The 19,494-nt window shown below is 36.1% G+C and overlaps 1 protein-coding gene across 2 annotated transcripts in view; it reads right to left on the reverse strand.

Annotated features, from left to right (window-relative positions):
* Nucleotides 1-19,494, reverse strand: part of LOC123671944 (alpha-1,3-mannosyl-glycoprotein 4-beta-N-acetylglucosaminyltransferase B) — a 257,900-nt gene that overhangs the window by 125,276 nt on the left and 113,130 nt on the right. For both annotated transcript variants that reach the window (XM_045605847.1, XM_045605848.1), the window contains exon 3: nt 4,545-4,591. In XM_045605847.1, coding sequence (XP_045461803.1) covers nt 4,545-4,591 — 47 coding nt within the window. The remainder of the gene's footprint in view (nt 1-4,544; nt 4,592-19,494) is intronic.

Raw genomic sequence — 19,494 nt, forward strand, 5'->3', positions numbered from 1 at the left:
TGTATGTTTCGGAATTTTTGTATTTACTAATAAAACTTTTCCTAATTAATGCCTTATTGTTCAACAAAATTACTGAATTTACCAACTCACCACTTGCATACCTACTTAACAACAATTGCAATTGAGGTACGAATTGAGGAACATCTTTATGTTAATTTAGTTATTCAATTTGTTAATCGTTTACTCAATTTGTACAGTTTTAGTTATTCTGAAATTTCTTTTGGTTGGTTATTAATTTTGTCATTTACAGAATTGGAATTATATTCCGAGACGAAAATGAAAAAATTTATCATAAAGATATGTTACTCATGCGCTTGATTGATTTTGACAAATATGGTCTCAGTATTACATGCTTAGTATTATATGCTGGAGGTTTACAAAAATTTCGATATTATTAATAGCTAAGATATATGTATGTAGGATCCAGTTATTGTTCCCTGTAAATAATTGCGATGGTCAACCGGATGCTTGGAGACCTATTAGTTTCTTTTAGTGTCAAGGGCATGACAATTTCAATGAAATTACAGGGAACGAATTGTTATTGTACATATAATGTAAAAATGATGTGTAATTCTTCGAGGTGTCGAAGATATGTCTTGGAGTGGTATATCTTGAAGAGATTTATTGGGGGGTTGAGACAGTTCGAAGACAATACGGTCGTACCAGATGTGTTACATCTGTGTATCAGGTTCTAGTCCTTCGGGAATATTCGATTTCCAGGAATCCGCAAAGATCTTTGTGGGCGGACGGCAAAGCTCTTATTGGACTAGGGGATGGTACTTTCCCCTAAGGATGTGGTCAAGCCGAAGGAAGGGAGGTCGATATTCCAGACAGGGTAGTTCCAATCGGCAGAGAGCACAGTTCAAATTAAGCCGAAGACGGGACAGTTCAAATTAAGTCGAAGACGGCAACAGTTCAAATTAAGCCGAAGACGGGTAAAGTTGAAGTTAAGTCTAAGACTGAAGACGAGTCAAGTTCGTGCGGTCAACTTAAGACGTAAGACGAAAAGACGTTTCGCGGACTAGATGAAGACGAGTCGCGAACAAGTTAAAGACGAGACGACCGAAAACTTGAAGTACGACGAAGACGTGATAATCCAAGACGTTCCGAGTAATCAACAAACGAGTTAAAGACGAAATTCAGTACCGTAGTGAGAAACTTGTAATTAAGACGTAATTAAGATCTTCTCCATACTGAGTTTGTACTGTATGTTTGTGGCTTTGTAAATAGATGTAAATAATTCAAAAGAGTTTAATTATTACAAATCCAACAAAGTCACGGAGAAAAAGACGAAAGGCCAGGTAATCGAATCATACCTCTAGACGATCGATTAACCAAGCCTACATGTATAAATTTTTTCCTTTGAATGTGAAACAGTATTTCCTTGATACTAAAAAAGATAGTATCAACAATATTAGTAACGAATAATTGAAACAAACACAGCAAACAGGAGTAAAGCATTACTTGCAGGCCGGATTCGTCAACTTATAATTTGAGAATTACGGAAGTTTAAACTGTTGCATCATTCCTTCGAACCTCAAATGCTCACAACACGACTCGTATTCGATCGAACCAACAAATTTTCATAGCGGCAAGCCATTTATTCGAACTGCGCACGGAATTGCCCCTTTGAAATAGGCAAAACCTATCGTTGGCACCCGTTAAGGGTAGGGCGCCGCAAGCGTGCATGTTCGACGAAGGCAGTTGTGTTTTCAATTCGATCTCCCGAAGGGAATCCAGACGACGCGACGGTGGGGAATTACGGGGGAACACGAGATACGGGATAGATTCCGATACGGTAGAAAAAGTAGTTGTTTCTTAGTTGAAACCCAAGTAGGGGAAAACTTGACGAGCTGGGAAAACTTGACGTGCTGCGAAGAACCCTCGGATTTTCCAGCGAAAATGAAACATCACTGTCGGACTTGATGAGTATCGAAATTTGTTACGGAGGAGGCTGAAAATTTGCCGTCGCTTATGATGAAACAAAATTTTAAAGGGTTGGGGAAATGCGGACAAAACGACATATGCGGACAAAATGAACTTTCAGGATTTTTCAAAATTGGCGCCGTATAGCTTTGGGTTTCACAGTGATTCAGGTTCCGCTTGTGATGATGACAATCCTGCGAAGAAATTGACATCCTACTGTCTGTTTCACTGGTGTAATCGCCACAAAATGTTTTTTGATGGGTTCAATTTTTTTTGTTCACTTGGTTTCTAAAGTGCTTCTGGAGAGTGTCATGACAATATTCGTTGTATGTTGAATGTATTCTTGTTATTACGGTTATGACGTAATAATATTTATAAGTTTTATGATGAATTTTGGTTTTGTTTTCAAATTGTGCTTGAATATTATAAAAAGTATATATCGAACAGAATGACATACTATGCTGATGGACAAAACGACATAGTATGTCATTTTGTCCGATACATGTGAAGAAAATATATTTTTGGAAATAATATAGAATTCAATAGATTGATTTTCACGTGAAACTAATGAGCTCATTTTCATGTTATTTTGTACATAGTTTGCATGCACTATACGTGATAGAACGTGAAATTTCTGGTATGTATCTATCTTGTAAATAATAGGTAAATAACCTATCGATTCCTGATGATTTCAATAAACCAGGAACTGCCAAAGGACTACTATCCTTTCGTAATGAAATTATTTCACCACTTCATCGGGGACAAAGCCTACTTTTGACAAAATCAAGGCTTCGGACAATCCACTCAAGAAGAAGAAACAAGTAACTTGAATATTATTCAATGATAAAAAAAAACACGGAGGTACAGAAAACAAGACCGTTGAAAAATGAAAAAGTCGATGACCACGAAGAATCCGACACTAAATTAAGAAAAAAAATGGGAATGGCGATGACTGCCCCTGCATTAATTGCAGAGTCGTGTTTTTCGTTCCAAACCTGGTGATCAGTGGCTCCGTAGAATTCAGTGTTTTCACTGGGCTCATACATCGTTTGCTACTGTCTCGAAAAGAACCAAAAGGTTTATTTGCGAACTTTGCATTCAAATATTATGTATGTCATTATGTCCATTACAAGTGTGTCATTTTGTCCGTAGTATACGGACAAAACGGATTTTGTTAGAAGTCAAAATAACTCCTTATATCTTTCATTTTTGTAGTTCAATTTTCAGCTTATACTTGAAAACAATAAACCGAAGTAAGTATTTAGCACCGGAATGGGAGTATTATTGAAATAACTAAAAATATATGATTGAAAAACTAAAGAATATGTCATTTTGTCTGCATTTTCCCGAGCATTTAAGATTTTTGGGTGTCAATTTCAATGTTGGGTGTCAAGCTGTCAATGTTTGACAAGTAAAAACTACGCCATCACTAAAAAACGGAACAATACACGCTACAGCAATTGTTAAAATTCACTAGATTAGATTAGATTTAATTAAGGAGGAATCGTTTCACTGCGACCTAATGGTCTATTGTGCCCCCCATTAGAGCTATTCTCTCCATAACGTGATCTACAGCTCGCCTTCCAGTTCCAATGTTCTGATGAACTCCAATATCTGGGGTGGCTTCAAGGAGGCTAATTCCTCATTTTTATTAGTTTCGTGTTCAATGCAGGTTTTGCGTTGGCTAGCGATGGCGAGGCATTCCGTCACCAGGTGATCCAGAGTTTCTTCCTCCTCTCCACAGAATCTGCACTCGTCATTTTCTGTTAGACCCATTCTCATGAGGTGTTTCCTAAGGCGACACTGCCCTGTGAGGAATTCAGTGAGGTGTAGCATATTCTTACTAAGATCCAGATACTTCTTGGATCTTGTATTGGGGTTATCCTAACCAAGAAGTTTCCGCCAGAGTTTTTCTCTTTCGGTTACCTCCTTTTCCTGAAACTCTTTCTTGTAGGTACATTTGTCTACACCACAGAAAGGTACCGGGCCAATGAAAGGAGTTTGTGCTCCTTTTCTGGCAAGTGTGTTGGCCTCTTCATTCCCTGTAATTCCCGAATGGCCGGGAACCCAGATTAAAAAGACCCTGTTATTCTTACCTATTTCATTAAGTTTTCTTCGGCACTCCAATACCATCTTAGAATCGATGATATGAAAAGAAAATTTTTCCTTGCAAAGTATAGATAATATTATTTAATTTTTTCTGAATTCTCAATCGATTCTGAATCTGAATATGTAAATATAGTGATAGTTTTTATTTATTTCGAGCGATTCCATTCCAAATCAACCTCCTCAGATCATCAAATTCAGATTTCATATTCGGAAAATATATCCATGTTGTCTGTGGTTCAATAAATATTTGATTGTCCAATTTTGAAGTTTCCAATCTCGATTATTATCAAAGCTAAAATATAAAACCTGAATTTTCATTCAAAGCCTTGAATATGTTTACTCTACTTAGGCTTGGTTCGATAGTTTTTTTAATAACATATTTGGATAGCCTGTGAAAAATACTATTATATTCATTATTCAATTTTACTCGAAAAATAAGCCGCTTCCGTGAAACACCCTGTACATAATTAGCTACCGATATTATAAATTTCATGAAAACAAAAACTTACCGCATTTCGATGTCTTTAGCAACTTGAAGTACGTATGCTATATCAGTCTGAAAAAAAAAGAGTTTATTAGAATGAAATAGATTCTGTCTTGATAATTTTCGTTACATATAACTCTTCAATTTCTTACTCAACAACTATATATTTTATATATTTATATTTTATTCACTAAATGTCGATATATTTAGTTTTAAGTTGGGTGGAAGATATTTTAGGAAAATATACGAATGAGACTGGAAAGTGAACACGCATTCTTTCAATGAAAACTAAATTTCATATTAATTGGATAAAGAACAAACTTATACACAAAAGGACGATTGAATCCCAAAATAAATTTCTGAAATCAGATGAAACTTTCAGCGGTACATAAAGTTGTCCAGTACCTCAGCACAAAGGGCAGCAATTAGTAAATCTAGAAACTACCATGTATTCATTAAAAGGAAAGCAGTGAAGGAATGTAACAGTTATATTGAAGTCTAGTCTGATGAGCTAGCTTATCTACCTTTATCATTTGTTCACTACTTTTGCGAAAAAGATCTTCCATACTGCAGAAAATAATTATCCTCATTTCCGTTTGATAGAAACCCGAGAATGATACAAAATGTAGTTTTCCCCGTTATCACTAGCTCTTCATTCATTTCTCTGAACAACTCAGGTTCTGTTTTGTTTTCATTCCATCTGCATACGTGATTATATACTAATTAACTTTAAAGTTGAGTTATGGAGTTCCTAGTGTATCAAGTGCTGATGAGTTATGTCAATATTAATTAACAATTATTGTTGTTTCATTTATATGCCAATCCTTGAAAATAATATGGAAACATCTAGCAGAATTATAATAGAGAAGTGGAATAAGAGTATTCTAGTATGCCTTTTGTGATTCTCAGATTCTGAAATGTTTACATGATGAAGAAGGTAAGCTCAACCATAGATATAAGATATAAAATTTGACTTATGACAAAAATGAACTACTACTGTAGTTCACTTAGATTTCTAGAAAATTTAAAACCTGTAATTTTTTTGAAAGCTGAATTTTGACATTTCAACGATGACCAAAATACAAAATATGAATTAATTATCTCTAGCCAAATATTATCCAAATAATGAACAAGACCAGCAATATCAGGTAGTACACAAAATCAAAATCAATGATGACCAAAAAGATGTCTATATAACGGGTGTTTTTTTTTCGAGGTATATAACTTTAAGTTGGCATTACTGTTCAAGATGGCGATCGATTTAACAGCTGTCAAGTGATTTATTCTCAGTTTTGTTTGGCAATTCATCATGAATAGACTCACGCCTGAACATCACTTGCAAATAGTGCTATTTTATTTCGAAAATAATGGTTCTGTGCGGAATACATATCGCGCACTACTTCCATTTCATTTTGTTTAGCGATGAAGCGCACTTCTGGTTGAATGGCTACGTCAACAAACAAAACTGCCGCATTTGGAGTGAAGCTTATCCTCAAGTGTATGTCGAAACACCATTACATCCAGAAAAACTGACTGTTTGCTGCGCTTTATGGGCTGGTGGAATCATTGGTCCGTAGTTCTTCAAAAACGATGATGGCCAGAACGTTACAGTCAATGGTGATCGGTATAGAGCCACGATTACTAACTGAATTGAACAACCATGATGTCCAGGAGTTGTGGTTCCAACAAGACGGCGCAACATGTCACACAGCTCGTGCCACAATCGATTTATTGAAAGACACGTTTGGTGACCGCCTAATTTCACGTTTTGGACCTGTGAATTGTCCTCCAAGATCTTGTGATTTAACACCGCTAGACTACTTTCTGTGGGGCTATGTGAAGTCATTGGTCTATGCGGATAAGCCACAAACCCTTGACCATTTGGAAGACAATATTCGCCGTGTTATTGATATACGGCCACAAATTGGACGTCCAGATTGGACTACATCCGAGTCAGCCGTGGCGGTCATATGCCAGAAATCATATTTAAAATGTAAAGCCACAAGATTATCTTGCGGATAAATAAAATTCATGTCAATCGAATAATCCATCGTTGTTTTATTGCAATTTAAATTTCTATAGCTCTAAAAAAAACATATTTCATCCTTATTTTTTCTCCATTGTTTCAGATTCTCAAATTCTTGACTGAAGATACAATTTGACTTTGCTGAATTTTATTCATCAATTGGTCATTTTTCTTCATAATCATTCATGTTATCATTAATTTTGGGTTTTGGTACTCATATTTTCATCTGAATTTTCCGATTGACTAATCGACAAAATGTTTCGGGCTGTATTAACAAGGTGAGTTGCTTTGATTACATAAGATGAACTAAATCAATTAATTGTTGGGAACTTAGAGGATACAGATCAAAAAATGTGCAAGTCTCATACCGTTAAGCATTTTAAGGGGGGGGGATTTTTTATTTTTCATAGAGAAAAATGTAAGAACTGACAAATATTTTCCGTTTCAAAAAACATTAGAAGTAGGAATTTTCAAACAACAAGCAATAGAAAACTTGCAACTTTTTCAATTCATTTCACCACAGAATATCCATATATGGTAAAAGTTCGAGAACATCTGCAGATGCAAAAAGAAATAAAACAAACTTCAACTTCGAATAAACATTCGCATGAGTTCGAAATATTTCAGCAGAAAGGGGTTGGCATGTTTTCCGTTCGAATATTTCCAGGGAAATTTATATTTCCACTAGGGGTAAAGGGGAGAGCCACCACCACGAGGGTTCGATTTATGTTTACACATGAGAATGACGTGGTCTACCTTTCCCCAAGTACGTGGGTAACAATAACATGAGGTGAAAACATGCTTCACCTGAATTGTAAGCTGTTTATCCGTGAAGTCACCGTAAACATGTGATGTGCTGGTTAGCTGAATGAATAATATCTGACTTCTATCTGTATGGAGTAATCTCCCAAAGGATTGGTAGATATGCCATTTACTGAGAGGGATGATAGTGTATTTAAAGTTGTATATAAGTGAAATTATACCGCTACTTTTCGTAATTGTAAATATGAACGAGGAGAGCACTGACCTGAAGCCAGGAACATTTGAACCGTTCGTCGTTAATTGTTAATTGTTTTTTGTGACAAATGAATTAGTTCCCTACGTCACGTCAGGGCTTAACTAATATATTTTTATGCATTTATATATTTTATGTATATTCCACTTGAATTGTATATGATGGTAAATACGGTATCAACACTTAAACATTTTTAACGAAGCTTGAAAGTGCTTTTGTCACGGAAATATTAGATATTTCTTTTCCAATATTCTCCTTGAATTTTTTATGGTTCTGATAATGTGATCAAGTTGAAATTGTGCACGAAGCTTGAAATTGTTATTCAACATCCAAATGCAAATTCTCATTCTGATCGAATCTGAAAATTTGAAATGAACAGGATAACAAAATCTTAAACGGTCATATTTAAGGAACCCTTTTTCGGATTATAATCAGTAACGAATGCAACCACAGTGTTTGATATCCAACCAACCCTGGAAATTTGAAATTTCATGGTATTTTTGTTATAGTGTTTACGGCTTGACCTACGGACGAACGAAAATGAATTTGAGAAAAAAGTGAGTTGAATCCTGTAGTTGGAAACCATTCCTGGATTACAATTCGATAATTACAGACATGACGAAATGATAGTGTGATATGTTATGTGAACTAACATCAGAATATATACTTACTGCCAAAAAAGTGCAACATCTAGAAAGAGCTTTTTAAATTTTAATTTTTTTTGGTGAAACAGATAGTATAGCATGGGGTAAATTATTGAATTTGGGTAAAAAAATCATAAAGGTTTTTTCATGTAAATAAAACTTAAATACATACTATCTGTTTGAGGAGATCCAAAATCGATATTTAGTTGTTGTTAAAATGCCTATAGCACGTGTACGCGAAATTATCGCCAGCTAAGTGAATTCAAAAGAGCTCTAATTATTGGTCTACGTAAGGCGGGGTTGTCATTTCGAGAAATCGCTAACCCTACGAACAGAAATCCAACAACTGTTATGAGATGTTGTCAAGCGTGGTTTGATAATGCCCAAAATCGAAGAAGAGTAGGTACCGGAAGTCGACAAATGAAGTTCAAGATCGACGTCTAAGACTTATGGCTATTAGAAACCGATTTGCGACAACTCGATTTTTGGCTGATGAGTGGTTAGGAGAACAAGGCCATTCTATAACTGCCCGAACGGTTTACCACAGGATAAGGTCTTTTGAACTGTAGCATTATCGACCCCATCTTGTGTTACCTCTGACGGTTGAGCATCGCCGGCATCGATTACAGTGGAGCAGTGAACATCAACATTGGAATGTGGAATGGCATCAGGTCGTCTTTTCTGATGAATCTCGATTCTCCTTGGGTGCACATGATGGCCAAAGATGGTTTGGACGACATCGGGGAGAAAGACGCGAACATCAGTTTGATGTTGAGCGGCATGTACACAGTAGGCGTTATGATATGGGGTACTAATGCACATGCAAGTAGGTCATCTTTAGTCTTTATTCGAGGTAACATGACAGCGCTGCTTTACCTTCAAGAAATAGTGTTGCCATATGTTCTCCCTTCCTTAACCGGCTGGAGAATCCAATATTTCAGCAAGATAATGCCCGACTTCATTTTACCAGAGTAAGTATGAACTTTTTCGAATCTTTTGCCATGGCCACCCAGATCCCCCGATCTTTCGCCCATAGAGCATGTTTGGGACATCATGGGTAGAAGGCTTAGAAATTTACCCCAGCCCTCACGGACTTTGGCGGCTCTGAGACATGAAGCAAAGGTTGGGATAGTATCCCTCAAGAAAAAATCTTATTGCATCAATGCCTAGACGTGTTGGGGAGTGTATAGATAATCGCAGTGAACAAACACATTATTAACAAATTTTTAAAAACAAATTGTAAACCCTTCGTTTTTTCCTAAAATTTTCACTCCTTGCTATAAACTTGATTATTTCATTATAACCCCTAGCAAGTAGGCAGAAACTCTTATTATTTATTTTTGAGAAAAATATTTCGATGTTCAGTTTTATGACCATTATGTTATTCATGAGACTAGTGGCAACACTAAATGAAGAATTTAGAAATGATCAAGTTGTGAAAGAGATCTTTCATGAATAAAGAATTCAAAAAATAAAAATCTTCCCACTTCACGACAGTATTTTCCTAGATTATCTGTGAAACAGACTTTCTTCTAATTACGTCTTCTCAAGCACCTTTCGACATTTCGATTCCTTTGAAAACACCTCGGATGCTTATTCTTTAAGAGGATTCAAGAAGAAGAAATCTAACGTTGAATTTAAGATGTTCGAAACGAAAAACTTCAGAATGAAATCGATATTCAGTTTTAATTGATAGTAGGATTGCCCATCTGCAGAAGTAACTGAAGGAAGCGAGCGGCTCGAATCGAATGCTACAACTGTTTATACAACTCGATAATTAAGATCCAAGATTGTATCCGAATCGGGACAAAAGAAAGGCACCTTCTATCTCCTTTCGTCGCTAATTGCATCCTTGGAAACTACATAACTGGGTAAAGATATATGTGTTTCCCAAGGGTGCAAATGGAGAATGAATGAAAAACGCTCAACAGCTTCAGCTTAGCTTTCTTGATGTTTTTGTCGATATTCTTATTTAAATATTTATAATTTGTCCTTATCATCAAGTGATGGTAACTATGCTCCCACGCAGTGGTGAATTTGTCTTTGAATCCGTTATGTTGAAGATAAAAAATTGGTGAAAAACTTCGATTATGAGTTCAACAGAATTTTCATATTTGCAGGTATGAATAATGTGTAGGATATATGTTATAGAAAAGAAAAAATACCTTGAACGTTGGATTGAATCCTCGTTTGTTTCATTCAATTATGTTGGAACACACTTTATTGCTGAATCTTCTGCAAAAAATGCTTTGATATAGGTTCTTCTCCTGAAAGTAACGAATTCACAAATTCAGGTGGCGTTGACAGTTGAGGCAATTCGATTTTTCCGTTCGTACAACAGAATTCTGAGGGTTCGTTTCTATATCTCAGAGCATTGCAGTATTGACAAATAGTGCCCATAGTTCCATCAGAGACCAATATACAAGTTGATTCACCGCGATTGGCTAGTAGACGGTTATGAAAAACTAATCATAATTTTGTGCTGAAAATTTGCATACTGGGGTTTGAAACAATGATCTTTCTCCCTATAATATTTTCAAATCTGTACAACTTCCGGTTATACCCGAAAGAGACTACTACTTCCTTATTTCAAATGGCACATCCAGTATATTATTGCATCATTAGATGAGAATTTCAGAAATATGCCATACTTTAGTAAAAACTCAACTGGTCATGAATTAATGGGATTCTTAGGAAAAAATGGTGGCGACAAGGACTCACATTTCTTGGAATATTCATGCAGAAAAGATTTTTCGTTTTTTGGAAATATCAGAGTTAATTACCTCATAGTAAAGAAATGGTAATCTAGTTCGATTTCTTTTTCTTGGAACCTTCTTTTTCATTCATCACTCGATTTCGACGAACCTGGATGTGGTCGGTAATTTATTGTCGCTATTAACAGAATAACTAATACTAAATGCTTTTGCATTATATCCATAATCCTTATAATAAAATAGGAAAAAGCAATTTTCGTCTCAATTCAATCATCTACTTTCTGTCTGGCAACCCAAAATTCATTCTTCGAAGTGTCAAATTATACTCCATGATTGTTCGCTCGGTCGGAGGCAAAATTATAGCTTAAACCTTTAAATAAACTGAAATTGAACACAGATATGATTCGATCGATCAAATCACCACGATAAAAGTTTTATGAAACCCCTCATATGTTTTTTTTTCGATATTCTTGAATTTTCTCTGGTTCTGTTTAAGTTATCACAAATAAATTCGAGAATATCTGTCTTTGACAGTAAATTCTCGAGGTCAAAAGGAACACTTTCCTCTTTTACCGTTTTGAAATTATATAGTCCTTTCAAATTTTCATAATGAGCTATTTTCCTTGGAAACCTTCGCCTAAAGTTTTTACAACCACAAAATTTTTTCTGAATTAGTTAAAATATAAGAAAAACTATCATAAACTCAGTAAACCTTGAAGAACGGAATTTATAGGAAGTTTTATTTATGGAAGGGTCAATCACGAAAAATTGTTATATTCGAGTTCTGAGCAAAATCCATCAAATATTTTCAATTATCTTTTTCATTTTTTTTCGTTACGAAATTTTGGTGACAATTCGAATTCCCCTTGTGAGAAAAAATTAACTGGACTATAGCGTTAAGGAAAGAAAATCATAAATATCATGTAGAATTGACAACTAAATGAGTAAATATGTATTTCATGGGAAGTATGGAATTATACCTTCATAGGTTTTTTATAATAGTGACTTCAACCTTCGATTTCAGACATTCTTTTCTGAAATCGAAGGAGCTTTCAAGTGGAGCAATTCTTTCTAAAAAGGAAAAGAATTACTCTACTTGAAAGCTCTCTTCGTCCATGCTTCAAACCCATCAACAACTCCTTGATGGACGTGATAAATCAAGTAACTACTTCATTTCCAATCTCGATTTTTCCACATGGCCGTATCCGAAATATGACGGATCCGAATATGACAGATGCTACCCGAATCAATATTCCGGTATTGTACGCCTGTATAGGGATTTGGCGATTCGAAAAACATCAATCTTTCTGTGAAATCTTCGCTATCGCAAGATTCGAGGTATGGAGCTGCACTCTCTCGATTTACATATGAAATTGCTATTGACCTGCTTATATTATACGATTTGCTGTTTTCGTAGCGAACATTCCTACGTTTCCGTACTGTTCCAATTTGTGAAGATTGAGATGAAAATCGGCAAAACTCATATCTGTATTTGAAGTATGGAAATATTCCGGTCTTCCTTATTTAAACAGGATGTTCTACAGGATATATGACAATTTTTGACAGATGATAGTTGTGGTACGAAAGGAAACGCTATATTTGAACAAGTTATTTCCATACCTTCTGAAAACCATAATAATTCATTTCATACCATATGGAAGCTACATGCTGTTATGGATTTTTTTTAATCAAAAATTTGCAGTTAAGAATAAAACATCGTACAGTCAACATTGAAAATAATCAGATTCAAGATTAAAGGTTAGCTCCATAGAGCTTATTTGGTTTATTGGTGTTTATTAGTTTCAATTTCAAGAATTGGTCATAACTATAATGGAAGATATGTAATTGGAACTCCATTCTCTTTTGCAGTCAGGCTATTAGCCTTTTACTGCTCAATGACATGACCGGACGAATGGTGGACTTATAGAGAAGAAGCTTGTTGGAAAGAGACATTATGCTGAAAGATATGTAGGTACAAAATGGCACAAAACTCATAAATAATAAAAAACAAAAATCTTAATTTGTTGATAGCCCTACCAATTTTTTTATCATCTTGTCAAATATGCTAAGTATGGCCTGTATACGATAACTTGGAACACCTGGTATACAGCGGACGATTGTTTTCATTATTAAGAACTACCCTTAAGAATTCAGAGAATTCATACAGTATGAAATGATTTTTTTTTAATTTAGATCATATACACGATAATATAATATCCTCTTTCAAAACATCTTATTATTGTTTTTTAGTAATAAATGGCCGAGGAATCATATAACACTGGAAAACTGAAACAGTATTATACACATACCGATTATACACCTCTTAAAATTTCAGTGATATCATTCAGATATAGTAAAAATAAAAAACGTTGAGGTCCGAGCACTGTCTCCTGGGTATTCGAGTTCACCTCGGTCACAGAACTTATCTGTTCTCCAACTCCAACTTTTTGATCCCTACCCGTTAAATAGTGTGATAAGTGTGTTGAAAGCAGAACCTCAAACCCCACAGTCTCCGAGTTAATTAGGCAAGATGTCATGAGAAACAGTGTCAAAAGCCCTGGACACAAGAAGGCTGCCAAAAACTTTATGAAGTCATTGAAGACCTGAACTGCTTGTTTAGAAAGTTCAGAAAGCGCATCTTCAGTGCTCGAACCTTCTATGAGGCCGTACTGTCTCTCCAATAGTATTCGATTTTTGTTCAGAAAATTATAAATCTTTCTTTTAAAGCCTGCGCAAAAAGTTTAGAGGCATCGTCTATCAGGGACATACGAGGCGTGTATTTAAAGAAAGGTCTCCAAGGCCATTGTATCGCCGCAAGTAGCGCTAGATGAAATCCGACAACACTGTTGTATACGTTACGACCCCCTCCACCAATCGACACCTGGTGGAGCTCATTAGGACGCTCATTCTTGACGTAGCAGGCATTTGCAATGGAAGTGCCGGTTGTCGCTCCCGCCAGGTGCGAGTTACGTTCATTCATTAAGTTTTTTCACTCAAAAAAAACTCCACCTATAGAAATACACCGTCAATTGGAAGAAGTGTATGGTGAGAAATGTATGGACGTGAGAAACGTTCGAAAATGGTGTAGATAATTTTCAGCTGACCGACTAAACGTCCACGACGAGGAGCGCAGCGGCAGGCCGTCACACTCGGACGAAACAGTGCGGAAAATTGAGGCGCTTGTGCTGAAAGATCGCAGGTTGACTCTCAATGAGTTGGCCGAAAAACTCCAAGATGTGTGCAGTAGAGACTCTATTCATTCAATTTTGTTGAGTAACCTGCAATACCGAAAATTGTCAGCCAGGTGGGTCCCGAAAATGCTTACCCCGGAGCACAGAGTCAAACGTGTTGGACGTGTTGGACCATCCTCCTTACAGTCCCGACGTCACCCCTAGTGACTTCCACATGTTTCCTGCTCTAAAAAAACATCTAGGAGGAATGAAATTTGCAAACGATGAAGAAGTTCATGAAGCGGTCATTTCGTTCTTGCGCGAGGCGGCGGGATCGTGGTTAGAGGAGGGGATACAAAAGTTTGTCGTACGAATGAGGAAGCTCATCGAAGTGAAAGGCGATTACGTAGAAAAATAGCTTAGATTTCAAGTTTTATAGCAATGTACAAAACTTAGTAAATAAATGTTATTTAATGTGAAAAAAATTAATGGGTGAAGACTGCGCCTCATATCTTTTTCATTTGTTTATGTTTTATGTATGTATTTGATTTGATTTCAAATAAGGTAAATATGGAAATATATGTTCGTATGTAATATGTTGTTGAAGAGGGAAAATGAAGGCAATTCTATTTTCTACAGACATTTTTATCGCGCACACTTAAAAAACACAAGTTTGTTTTATAACTTCAAAACTAATAGCAATAAAAAACAAATGATAAACTTTAAATAGGATCTTCTGATTTGAAATTTGGGGGTCACAATTGATTCTTTCCAGTTTCCATCGTCGATCTTCGTTGATAAAGCAGAGGTTGACATGAGTAGCTACTATGGAACAAAACTCGGGATCAAGAATGTACTTATTGACCCTCTTTAAAATAAACGACGTTATTCTATCTGGGTCAGGAGAACAATTAATTTCTAAGCCCGAAATGTAATCGATCATCTCATTTTCCGTCGCTGGTTTGAGAGGAAGAAGAGGAATACTGTTGCCTACATTACTAGAAAGTCAGTTGTTAGAAAGAGTTGTAGGAAATCTCTTGTCTATTATCGTTCAGTATAGTGGAGAACAAGGAAATGTAAGTAGGTACTGGCGCATTCGCCAATTTGTGATTATTTTTCTTGATCTTCTTTGATACTGATCATTTTACTAAACCTACAACAATATTTTCAATCAAAATACGATTGAACCATCAAAAAGAAAAACGCTATTTCTGGAAAGATTTGGAATTGAGCTTTACATTCGTACCTAGACCTACATTATCATAAATTTTGCAATATTTTAGGTTTTATGAGCTAGTTGACTAGGTATAACTGAGGTTACGATAAGCATTGTTTATTAAAGTCATTGTTATCGAAAAATACTATAGCTGAGCAGTAGCATGACGTCAGCGATCCAAGGAAAATATTGTTGCCATTACGTCATAACAATTCTTCTACCGCTGTACTACGAATTTTTAGATTCGTTCTATTTTCATTACGAGATTTTGGTAGGTGGTTCTAAAAATAACTGTTTGTAAATCTGTATTTGAAATAGAAATTGAATCAAAAACAACCAAACCTATAAGGTGTGTGAATAAGTCTTTCCCGTTTTTTTTCAAATTTTGAGCCTTTATTGTGAAAAAATGGTTACAAATGAATTATTGAAAGTATTGGCCATCGCTAGCTACAACTTTTCCCCATCTTTCTGGCAACATACGAATCCCGTTGCGAAAAAATTCGACCGGTTTGGCCTCTATCCAGTCATCCACCCATTTTTTGGCTTCCTCGTAGGAATGGAAGTGCTGGTCAGCCAGGCCATGCGTCATCGATCTGAAGAGATGGTAATCAGACGGAGCAATGTCTGGACTATACGGCGGGTGGGGTAAGACTTCCCATTTGAGCGTTTCTAAGTATGTTTTCACCGGCTGTGCAACATGTGGGCGAGCATTGTCATGTTGTAAAATAACTTTGTCGTGCCTGTCGGAGTATTGTGGCCGTTTTTCTCGCAGTGCGCGGCTCAAACGCATCAATTGTCGTCGATAGACTTCGCCTGTGATCCTTTCATTCGGTTTCAGAAGCTCATAGTAAATCACACCTAGCTGGTCCCACCATATACAGAGCATTAGCTTGGCGCCATGAATATTTGGCTTGGCCGTCGATGATGATGCATGGCCGGGTAGTCCCCATGATTTTCTTCGCTTCGGATTATCGTAACGGATCCACTTTTCATCGCCAGTCACGATACGATGCAGAAAACCCTTTCTTTTATGTCGCTGAAGCAGCTGTTCGCAAGTGAAAAAACGCCGTTCGACGTCTCTCAGCTTCAGTTCGTACGGCACCCAATTTCCTTGCTTTTGGATCATTCCCATGGCTTTCAAACGCTTGGAAATGGTTGTTCGGTCAACTCCCACGAATCTTCATCAAGCAAAGTCGCCAATTCTTGATCTTCATAGATTTGCGGCTGCCCGGAACGCTCCTTGTCTTCCACGTCGAAATCGCCACTTTTGAAGCGTCGAAACCATCCGCGAACACTTGAATCATCGACACAACCTTCTCCATAAGCTTCCTGAAGCAACCGATGCGCCTCGGCAGCAGATTTCTTCAAATTGAACCAATAAAGTGAAACTTCCCGCAAATGACGTCGACTCGGCTCAAATTTCGACATTTTCACGATTTCAAAAATTTATGATGCGAAAAAATTTCAACTAATGTGTTAGTGTGGAATTGTTGACAGATGAATAAGCTTTGATTATGACATATGTAACCATTAAATACTCGCACAGTATTGGTGGCGCCATCTCTTACAAAAAACGGGAAAGACTTATTCACACACCTGATATAACGAATGAAATGAATACATATTATCAGTACAGTCAGAGTACATCTACAACATAAAAAAGAATTGACAAAACTTAAGGTTTGCTTTAGGCTAGTTTTGGGTGCGTTTTCGAAGTTGAAACAGTGGGCATCTCTGTTTTGTCATCCATGACAACCATGCCTTTGATGAAATAAATATGCGATTTATCGGGGTGTGGAAAGAGAAAGGAGTAAGGCAGAGCAATTCCAGGGGAATATGATGGTTATATTTCGATAGAAGTTTTCAACCAGAAATTTTCATGTGTATAATTAATTAATTTTTTCTCATTAATCTGTTCTTGTTTTTAAGGACTCATGTAACATTTCTAGCGTGTTGAAAGATACTTGAAATGCCAACCTTCGAACAGATGTAATGTACAGAAGATCTGTAAGCATCAACCGCCAAAAACAATTTCAGAAGTCATCTTCAACCGATCATTTCAGAAAATTTATGGAGAATCTCAAATTTCGATGCATTTCATAGATACTTCGAACCCAATATGCCTCAAAAACGATATCCCAGCGGGCATTTGAGTACTTGGCAGGTAGAATTTATAATTTTCTTCCGGTGGATGTTAGGAATTGGGTTCCTGCGCCGATATTTAAGAAAAGATTGAAGCTCTTTCTGATGGACCAACCTAGGCACAGAATATCTGACCTTTTCAAATTCGGTTAACTCTCTGATACGACATCTTGGTTTGTCTTGTTAGAACCTGCCTTCCCGATACGCTTGAAATAATGGCAAAAGAAATATTTTTGTTTTGTTCAGTTGTGTGTCGCATATATTGGCTTTGTTGTTTTGCACTGTTCATAAAATTGAGAAAAAAATTTAATTTAGTTGCTCACCCCACGGACAGGCTTAGCCTTTGTGGGAATTTTGTTTGTTTGTAGATTGTATAATATTTCTGAAATTAAATTTATTATATTATAATATTATTTATTTTTAATTAGTTAACCTGGTTCAAATTATCTGAAGTAGCGTATTCGAAAACTGAATATCAGAACAGAAAATTTTTCAGGTTCACAATATTACTATCATATCAAAAGTGCGTAATCGATAATTTTAATTTTCAATTATCCCTTCTACGGCCATATTCAATATACGACTTGACGTCTTATCTTTATATCTCATTTGCATGATAGCATATGTTTATTCTGAAGACCGTCAATTAATTAATATTCATCCAATGATGGACTTTTTTTTCAACCGGACTTCCTGCTGATCAAACCGATTGGAACATGGACGTTTGATTTGAACGACAATAAAACAGGGACGACTTGAAAACTGAGGTAACTACACTTCTATTCAAAATACAGTTATTTGCGGATAAAGATGCATTGAAATTTTTCAACTTCAATTAATGTCTGACATAGATTTCTTGCACAATGCCATTATTAATATTCCTCTTTTATTTGGTTCATGTAAATGAATAGTCCAAAACGACTTTTATAAAAAAGTAATATCTCTTCTAAACCAGTTTCAGTGAATACCAAATTCCAGTAATGAAAGAGTCATTAACACGAACAATTGTATTATGTTTGTCTCAGTATTTTTCCAACAATTTAACTAAATTTTACCAGAAAGATGGAAGAAAGTTGCGGCTTACAATGGGCAATACTTTGAATGATTCACTTGTAATCATTTTTCACAATAATTTTCATCGAAAACCCAGCGTGAACTTAGTTGCGCAACTTATAACTTCATTTGAATTTTTCCAATTCTCAGCTTTAATGGATAATGAAGTCGATGAATAATATTCCTAAAAAATTAGCTATCTTGGTTCTTCATGGGGTACTGATGCCAGCACTCTTCGTACGGTACCCTTGGCCTTGGTTTTTTCTGCTGCTGAATACTGTTGTTCTGTTTGGTTCGATAGGTAGTGCTCATGTTCATAAAATTGATGCACAGCTTATCGTGTCTATGAGAATTGTCAGTGGAACTATTAGATTTACACCTTTACATTGGTTACCAGTTCTATAACATATGCCTCGGCCTCATATTCGTAGACTCTGTCAAGGAATCTTGGGAAAAATTTAGTTTCTACCCGAACTCATTTCCAATTGTATTTTACCTTCCAGAGGCTAGACCTGCGAGATTAATGTCACGCAAACCTTTATGGATTAATACCTTCCCTCAATCTAATGAAAGTGACAAGGAAATTTGGCGTTCGGAATTTTTGTAATGTCTTCAACAAAAGACTTATCGTAAGTAATTGCGCAAGTGCATCAAAATTACCGATAATTTTGCATGATGTCTAAGATGCATAGAATACCTGGTGTGTTTACTGATTCGATTTTGTTTCAGACTTTTTGAAAGACCCACCTGTTGCTTTTGTGGTCTGATTCACCAGATGCTGTAAGGTGGCGCTCTTTAAAATTTTTCGAATTCCCTCATCTGCCTGGTGCCGTTTAAAAAGGAAATACTGATTTTAGACACTGCAAACACTCACAATAAATTACAATTCAGTTCATATCGAATTTTTACTCAAATGAATGGAATATAATGACAGACCATAGAATATAAAATATTATTGTTCTATACTCAAAGTTCACGACAAGAGCGTAGAAATA

This window comes from Harmonia axyridis, chromosome 2 (genome assembly GCF_914767665.1).
Source record: "Harmonia axyridis chromosome 2, icHarAxyr1.1, whole genome shotgun sequence".
Taxonomy (NCBI): Eukaryota; Metazoa; Arthropoda; class Insecta; order Coleoptera; family Coccinellidae; genus Harmonia; species Harmonia axyridis.